The sequence below is a fragment of the Euprymna scolopes genome, chromosome 20 (assembly GCF_053919585.1).
Source record: "Euprymna scolopes isolate OS-2025 chromosome 20, ASM5391958v1, whole genome shotgun sequence".
NCBI classification, from domain to species: Eukaryota; Metazoa; Mollusca; class Cephalopoda; order Sepiida; family Sepiolidae; genus Euprymna; species Euprymna scolopes.
This window is the reverse complement of record NC_136501.1, coordinates 31,310,608-31,320,124: the sequence shown is the minus strand read 5'-3', so window position 1 is coordinate 31,320,124 and position 9,517 is coordinate 31,310,608. Positions and strand designations below refer to the sequence as shown.

The following is a 9,517-nucleotide window of genomic DNA, read 5'->3' as shown; positions in this document are numbered from 1 at the left end:
TGGTTATTTAAGTTTCACATCTTTTATTCATTCAACAAAGGGACATAATTTATTTGTTGTCGCTCATAAGTCACTAAAGAGATCATCTACTTCACTCAACACTTGGTCCATGACAGCACGTGAGATATTACCGATGTATTTTTCGTCTGGATAGTAAACCTCTCTCTGGAAGAGTCCAAGTATGTTGCAGAACTCAACCTGGCCGATTACAAAGGCTTTGTAATGAAATTCTGCGATCAGGTTGATTCGATAGATCTGAAGAATCATAACACAATAAAACATAAAGAAAATAATATTAAAAAAACATGAAAAAGAAATCGGAAAATATGCGTATTTTAATTAAGTGAACAAAAATACTGGTAAGTCAAATATTAAAGGCAGCGACGCATTCAATTGCAAAGTGGATCGAGTATACAGGGTGGCCCACTTAAAAGTAACCCAGAAAATGTCATAGCGAGGAGGAACGTTCTTTTATCGTTTAAATTACCTGTACAGGGTGGCCGAAAAGTCCCAGGACACTGGCCGAAAAGTCCCAGGACACTCTATTTTTAATATTTTAATGCTGTTAAATATGATTGATTTTAATATTCTAATGTTGTTAAAACAATTTATTTAATTTATTTTTTCAGGTTATGACTGACATCAGTGTATTTACTGTTGAGGAGCGCTTAATTGCTGCTGTTTGGGTTCACGACCGCATACTGATCCCCTAGACCACTAAATTACTCTAGTTGTTTTCTGCTTTGTTTCTAATAAAGTTCTCTTTTTTGTTGAATGTATATGTTTTCTGTGTGTTTCATTAAAAAATACTGTGTTTTATTAAAAATACATGTATAGTGTCCTGGGACTTTTCGGCCACCCTGTAGAATCGTTTAAATTCCCTGCAGTGTTATAAAAGATGCCGGAAGTGCTCCCCGTTAACATCTATGCATTTCTGAAAACGTTTAACAACGTTTGCAGATATCTTCTGAAGATCTTCTTTGGTTATTCTCCTGATAGAGTTGGTAATGTTCTCGTTTAGTTGGTCTAGATTGTGAGGATTATTTGCATAAACTTTTTATTTTAAAGTCCCCTAAGATAAAAATCACATGATGACAAGTCCGGGGAACGTGGTGGCCATAACCCTTTGCTTATTGTTCTCTTTTCCGTAAACGTGTCATGAACCTGGGTCAGCGATCTATGAGACGTGTGGCATGTAGCATCATCTGGTTGGAAAAAGAATTGCATTTTGTCTTGTCGTGTCAGTTGATTAGAGAGATCGGGCTATTTTTAAGTGAGCCTCCTGTATATATATATATATATATATATATATATATATATATATATATATATATATATATATTTTTTTTTTTTTTCTGTAGAAATATATTTTCTTATTATATATCAATCCTTATATAAGAAGCTCAATGTGATTACAGAGCAATATATAGAGTAAATGACAAAAAATTATATTCCAAAATTCATGATGTTGACAATCTTATAATTTATTCTTTTAAAACAGTTAATTTATACAATTCTTGACAGTATCTGTTTCGTAGCACAAAATCAATCTTGAAATAGCACAAAATCAAAACTTGATTATTATATCAGTTAGTGAATCTATTATGCCCTTAACTCATCAGAAGAAATAGCAACAATCAATCCGTCAAAAGGAATTAAAATGTGATTTTACATGGTGAAAATTCGAAAATTGGAAGAAAAGCTGCAGTTATCTATATATTTTTCCATTACGCCATATTGAATTTTCACACACACACACACACAGAAACACACACACACACACACATATATATATGAGAGAGAGTGAGAAAGATAGAGAGAGAGAGAGCGAAAGAGAGAGAGAGCGAAAGAGAGAGAGAGCGAGAGAGAGAGAGAGAGAGAGAGAGAGAGAGAGAGAGAGAGAGAGAGAGAGGGAGAGAGGGATCGAATATATTTTGTCGGTCTTTCGTCTATAGGAATTCATAAAAAATGTAGGTAATTTATTTGGGTTGAAGTTATACACTCATGTATCAAGTCGGTGCAAAAGGTTTTGCCGATTAAATTTTCATATTGAAAATGAAGATGTGTGTTTTCGAAAATCTTTATTCATAACAATAACAACTTTTCTCTCTATAATATGTTTCCAATTGTAAACGAACTCATAATGCCTTGCTTGTAAAATTCTTCAGGTTTTGATGTGAAATATGAATCAAGCGCATGTTCAATCTCCTCTCGTAACATTAACCTAACACTATCTAAATAGTTTTGTAATCCTCAAAATAAGTTATAATGTGAGGTAGGGAGGTGAGGAGAATATGTATGACATGGCATCCCAATCAAAGTCTGCTAGGTGATCTTTGGTCAGTAGTGTTGTGTGAGGACGAGCATTATCATTATGGAGGATGATTCTTTTTCTGTTTATTAAAGAAAGTTCTTTTCGGATCAACATGGGTGATAATATTGCAGAAAAATATGAATGATGCTGTAATAATCTGAAATAAAAGTTATAAATTAATCATCGTGATATGTTTAAGTAATAATAATATGCATAAAATGAGTTACAATGGTTTAAAATGCTCATTCTACAAATTGGCAAAAGCTTTTGAATCAACCTGATACAAGTATGAAAATATACTACGGCTAAGTGCGATACACGAAAACGCTTATATAGCGCTTTAAAAATAATACACGGAAAAATCCTAGGGGCCTTTTTTCATCAACAAGCTCATCAGGAGTTACTCGTTGGTATAAAACACAGTAATACAAACACCGAATTAAATTATCACAAAAGAGCAAATACTCACGGTTATATGAGTAAAAAACGAATGGGAATTCGTGTAAAACAATTATATAAAATGTATATACAAACAGGATGAAGAGGATATGGGAACAATTAAAATATATCCCCGAGCAAGTCCAATGATTTAATAAATTCTTTCTGTCGACAGAGAAAGGGCCTGCGTGAAATAATCAAGACTGACTCCAAAATCTTTAAATGATTTTGAGAGTAAACCTGGTGAAAGATTCTAAAACAGTTCATTTTATATGCATTAACACAAGCTGGATTTTCGATGAAATGTTGGACAATGGCAGATTCCAAGGTAGAAAAGTGGCGACAGCGACGTGGCTTGCCTCGTCTAATTTCTGGTGGGATATTCTGGTTAATGTGTGTCTGACAAATTTAAGGAGGTTTGACCCACATAGCCAGCACAGCACAACATTACTTTGTGTGATGTAGGGCAAACTATCAGTCCTGATCAGAAGGGGAGGCAGATTTTACACCAAAACCACAAACGTAACACAACAGACGGGAAACATTTTATATAGACTTAATGATCCGTCTACCCAAACACTGACCAGCATCTCCAATCCGAAGAAGTTATAAATAAATAAAACACTTTGAGTTTATGTCATTCCATCGATGTAAATTGTAAGGTTCACACCCACGGATATATAATATGATGAAAAAACGAATCTTTTGCCTGTTGAACCCATTTGGATGTGACCTTGCGTTCGAATTACGAGTATCTGTGTAAATACGTTCTACCTCGTCCCACACAGATGAAACCTAGACGACGAAACAGCTCTATGTGGATGGCTTTATCTAAGTAGATATATAATTATTTTTATAAACTAATATTTGTATCATTTGCATTATTTGGACTTCCGTTCTAAAATTGAGTGTTCTTCTCACAACATTTCGGTCAATGTAACCTTCGGCCTTTTTCGAGTGTGTCTTATAGAACCTGCGAATCTTTCTGTTGAACTCGGGAATCTGAACGGAATTTTGAAAGGAAACATTTATTTAATCTACAGGAGCAGCGTGCTCGCATTCAGTCAGCCATAACCGGGTGAAGTCTTAAGTGGTTCATGATTGTATTCTTAGTATCGGCCACACTGACGTTTAAACCTTCAACTGCCAGAAGAGGATTGCTTGGAACTGAATTTTGACATTCTTTTTTAAATCAGACTTACACCAAACCCAAACAAGGCACATTGTTACTGAAACGTATGGGTCTACTGCAAATTAGAAACCATGCTTACAAGGGGTTTAGCAGCAAGATGTTTGTTCACATTACACTTATATTTCTGAGGAACGAATTCCAAAGTCTACAAGGGAAGAAAACTAGAAGGCTCTCCGGCATCAGGGAACATCCGCAGTGAAGGGAAGGTATTTTGCTGCTTGTTTGTGGGTCGAGTTTGCAACATTGACACACCAATTTCCGTTAGATCACCGAAGTTAAGTTGAGCCTGGTCAGTACTAAAATGGATGACCATTTGGGAATTCCAGGTGGTATATTTGCTCTCCGCTTATCTCGGCATTGCTTTCAGTCGTCTAGCATTTCTCCTTGCCACTGGACTCAAGCAGTGCCGATTCAGAAGTGTGGTTAGAGATTACGCAACTCTCGCCTCACAATTACATGCACAACTAATCTTACTGGTTGTATCCATTTTCTCTTGAGACTAAACGGAGGCATCAATTTGGAAGTCTGTGTTAAAAAAAGCCTATGTTCAACTTTCAACTCATAAAATGTCTCGTTTTAAAACCGGACCCTGGAAATACTTCACATATAATACCGCCTGTCTCCTCCCGCTCTGAGATACACTTTTTTTCCTTTTATTTTCTACTGTAAAAATAATAAATTCCAAAATTGATTCTGTCAGGTCTTTTGATTTACAATCACTTACCGAGAAGAAAGGTTTGCTGACATCGGGGAAGCGTAGAATTCCCATATCCAATAGGGCCTTTTTACTGACTTTATTTGTTGCGATGTTACCGAAGATATTGTGACTGACATCAAACATCATTTCAGATAGGCTATCGATATCGATTGATGTATCTTGAAGTATATCTGCATTTCCGATAAGATTGCTGAACCATGTGCGGATTTCCCTTAGCTGAAAAGAAAAAAAAATCATTAACATTATACAATCATCAAACATTTCCAATCAGCAACACATTATATCATTATTGTCTCAGTCTAGAAAGATTTCTTTATTCACTGACCAAGACCAAAACAGATAGTATATCTTGAATTATTTATTTGCAAAAATATAAAAAAAATATATTTGAATAAGTTAGGCACAAGTCCGTCCAAAGTGTAAGAGGAAAGGGGTTTATCATATTTATAACTAGATTCATCATAGATACCAAAATACCACATTTACTTTAAGAGACCACTTCATTTTATAATACTTACTAGGTACATTTTATCAAAGCCATTCTATATTAAGGCTTAATCTTAACGCATTCATATACATTATAATCACGTTGACGCGCCGGTTCTTGTTAGATCATCACAGTTAAGCATCGTTGAGTCTGGTCAATACTATATGAGTGGCTATTTGTTAATACTAGTTACAAGATGAAGGAAAAACATGAACACCTTTGTAACAATCGCAAAACTCCAATATCGTCATCTATTGAGATGGGAATATACAAACGACTGGGAATCGCTTGTAAATTTGATATTGCTATGAAATTACCTCCTTTGGAGGAAACTGTTTCAATACCTCTGGGGTGAATGTCGCTTCGGGAGGGGGAACGGAAGGTATTAAATCCTAAGTTTTAAGTTGGACGATGAATAGTACCCTGAGAGGATAAAAAAAAACGATGGATAAAATAAACAAAATTTCTGGTACATTTTTACTTTCTTTCCATCTCAACACTTTAAAATGACGACTTTTATAGGTTTTCGAGTATGCTGAAAACGAATATCGCATTTAAATAAATATTAAGCAATGCACTTCTTTATGTTATCACTGGTAGCTATTTTGTTCGCGCAAGCGCGAATAATTTTGCGTAAAAATGGCTACCAATGCTAACATAAGGAATTTCATTGCTTAATATCCAAAAAACTACTTGTTTGCGCAATATTTAAATGCGATATTCGTTTTCAAAACTTATCCAAAAAACCTTAGAAGTCATCATTTTAAAGGTGAGTGTTGAGGTGGAAAGAAAGTAAAAATTTATCGAATTTGTTTATATTGGACTTGAAGTCATGTTTTTTAATTTTGGAGATGAAGATCCATTATTCCTATTATTTGAATTCTTCGAACTACTGTTCTCATCTGGAGCGCTATATTCACAACTTTTTTGGCCGATGTAACCTCCGACATTCTTCAGATGTATCTTGTCGAACTCGGGAATCTTTCTGTCAAACTACTAATTCAATCTTGGGTGTAGCATGTTCTACTTCTAACAGCCATGACTGGATAGAATCCTAAGTGTAATTTGCAATTATATTTTGAGTGTCGCCTGCACTGAAGATTGAACCTTCAACTGCCCCCCCCCCCGAAAATATAACTTACTCTCCTATGTCTTTCTATCCTCTTTGATTCTCCTAATTTATTTTGTTTGACGCCAGTTTATGGTGACACACAAAAAATCGGGGTTGTTGTTGTTGTCGTCATCATCATCATCATCATCATCATCATCATCATCATCATCATCATCATTATTAGCGGGATCTGTGGAGATTCCACTGCGGCAACTTTCACATGTAATATATTGCTGGGTAATCTGTTGCCGTTCAACGTGAATGGAGACTCCGCGATATTATTGTAGCCCTTTTGTTAAAACTGTAAAAGTATTTATCTAAGTAATCTGGTTAATATAATATCAGAATATATCTGGTTATTACGACTACGTGACATGACGCTCGACGGAGACGTAACCCCACTGAACACGGATAATTGTAGTCAGCTGGAAAGCAGACCCGTGCTATTATGTGCCTGGATGGTACTTGATATTCATAAGAACTTAGTTGACTTACATTCTTTGTCTTTTGGCTGTTTTGTGCCATATACTGAATGCCGGTTAATTTTAGTCGCTGAATCTTTGAAACGGAATAGCGAGACTGTTTTTTCACGTACATATTCATATCCAAGGCCAGCATCAGTTCTTTCCAATTATATTCGCTGCGGATATCCATCTCAAGGATTCCGTACATCATCACCTGAAATAGATACGCATTTATTTTGTAAAAGATATTTAGATTAAAAATAAATAAAAATCGCTACAGACAAGTCGTGTAAGAAGTTAACAGGAACAAAATGTCATTATCACAAAGACAGGAGATGCGGCGCTAGTTTGACTCATGGTTTTATCTAGGGGAGATAATTCAAAACTCATTTTCCGCTAATTGTCTTCGAAAACTCTTTTTATTAATAATTAACCGGAGATGACTCGAGATTTTAAAAGACCAATGCTTTATGTAGGAGGAAAACAGTCAGTTGTAGGAGAGTTGCTAAATGAGAAAAACGTTTTTTTAAAAAAATTTTTTTTTTTTTAACTTGTGCATTTTAGTTATGGAGGACATTTATTTTTCATTTTTGGAGACGTTCACTCGGAAGAGGGGGAGGCAATTCAAGAAATCCTTACAAATGTTTAAATTTTTTAAAAAGGCACATACTTTCCAATAATGACTGTTCGAAACTGTTTATAAATTTTAATGATTCTTTTTAATCAGCGCGAAAGTTTTATTTTGCATAAAAATTTCGTTTTATTTTAAGTCATATACGTAGTGCCTCCAATAAGTTTCAAGACCTTTACACAGGCATTTAAAATTGTCGTAGACTCTTAAAAATTCAGTATATTATTGCTATATATATATATATTATCATATGACTGAATAACTTTATAGTTTCAAGTTCAAATGACCAGCTACAGCATGAATTGGAATACGTCCTACGGCCTGATTGTTACATTTGGTGAATTTCAAAAATGAAATCGTGACATGAGGACACTTTAAAAGACGGATATGTAATAAAATTCTGTTTTTAACTTGGAACAAATGTCACAGAAACGTACAGAATGATTTAGACTGCTTTTTGGACCATCTTGCATGAATCGAGCATCAAATTTTTTGAGTGGCATAAGAGATTCAAAAAGGTTGGGAATCTGTGATGAACAATGAGAGGTGTGGGAGGAGTAAAAAAGTCAAAGCACCAGAGTTGATTAACCAAATAAAAACTTGTATGAATAAGGACCGTCGTGTATCTATAGAGACAATAAGTGCACAGTTTGATGTCAGTGTGGGAACTGTACACACATTTATTTTCGAGGAACTGAAGATGCGGAAGATTTGCGCGAAGTTTGTCCCAACGATGCTCAGTCCACAACTCCATCCGTGTCACTGACTATTTGACCCAGATTGGCATCAAGACGGTTACATACCTCCTTATAGTCCAGACCTTGCTCCCTGTGAATTTTGGTTATTTCCTAAACTCAAAGAAAACCTTAAAGGCTGTCGCTATAACACAATTAATGAGATGAAAGAGGCTGTGACAAGGGTCATTGGCACGCTCACAGAAGAGGACTTCCATGAAGTTGTTTGAATGGTACAAGTGAATTGCAGCCGAAGGAGATTACTTCAAAGGGGGTTAGAGTTTTATGCGTGTACTATCAATAGAAGTACACATTTTTTTGTAAGAAATGTTAGGTTTACGGAGGTTTTTGTTTGGAGGGGGCCACGAACAATTATTTTTGTGACTTTCTTTGTTGAGTTAGTTTTTTTCTTGTTAAGGTTAGGATATAGGCTAAATGAAACACTCAGGCAATGAAGTAGACGACAGTAAATAAATTGGAAGAAGTGCTGTCACAACATTGCATCATCATGAGTCGCATCTTCCGTTTGGTGCGTATTGCGAACCCATGTGATTTATTTTTCGACATTCCTTCCGATCAATGGAAAGTTGGTTGATGGATGCCCAACTATTGAGAGATGTCCAATCAAAAACGTTTTCTCGTCACCTTCTCCTTGGCTTTATTCTGCCTCTTTCACCTTCTAACATATCCTCAAATAATAACTTTGATGGGACAGTGTTTGATCATTTGATATAACCATAAAGTTTAAGCTTTTGATTTTATCAAATAGAAGGGGTAGGGAAATATTTTGACGGAGGGTGGATTTTTTTTTTTCCGATCAGGCGATGTCCCGTAATGAAACGCATTGTGTGATTTTGAAACACCTCAATGCGATTGACTAATTGTTTAGTCCATGTGATACAATCAAGGCGATATAAAACTACTGGGAAGACATAAATAAAATAAAGATTTTACTTTAATATTTATCGTCACCTTTTATTTTTATTTTAGAATAGGGCTGTGTTTTTGGAAAGCTACCCAACCCAGCTGGATTCTATGCTTCAATGTCATCTTGTGATCACCGAGAAAGTAAATTTATGCCCTAAATAAATGAATTGGGTGACCTGTTTGATAGGTTTACTGCGAATTTGTAACTGCTCGAAATTTACAGCGAGATTATAGCATCGGTTCAGAACACAACATAACTGATTAGAAAAAAAATTTCTACGAGACATTGGCAAAGATTACTTGTTTAGTAGTTTCCGACAGATAACCGAAAATCTTAAAATAAAAATAGCTTACATCCTAACCATAACAGAATAAAACGAAGTAGACAAAAAAATAAATAAAAAAATAAATTAAATCAATGTTAACACAATTCATTTTTTATTTTATGTTATTGTGTTAATTTACTGTGATTATTTTGCTCTTACTAAAATATTCCGCGAA

The 9,517-nt window shown here is 35.1% G+C and overlaps 1 protein-coding gene across 1 annotated transcript in view; it reads right to left on the bottom strand.

Moving 5' to 3' along the window:
- LOC145241379 (uncharacterized) overlaps window positions 1-9,517 on the bottom strand; it is a 34,946-nt gene continuing 25,429 nt past the window's right edge. Inside the window, exons 4-6 of the mRNA XM_080104275.1 lie at window positions 6,756-6,938; window positions 4,669-4,878; window positions 1-255 (exon numbers count right to left, since the gene is read on the bottom strand). Coding sequence (XP_079960401.1) covers window positions 64-255; window positions 4,669-4,878; window positions 6,756-6,938 — 585 coding nt within the window. The 3' untranslated portion in view covers window positions 1-63. The remainder of the gene's footprint in view (window positions 256-4,668; window positions 4,879-6,755; window positions 6,939-9,517) is intronic.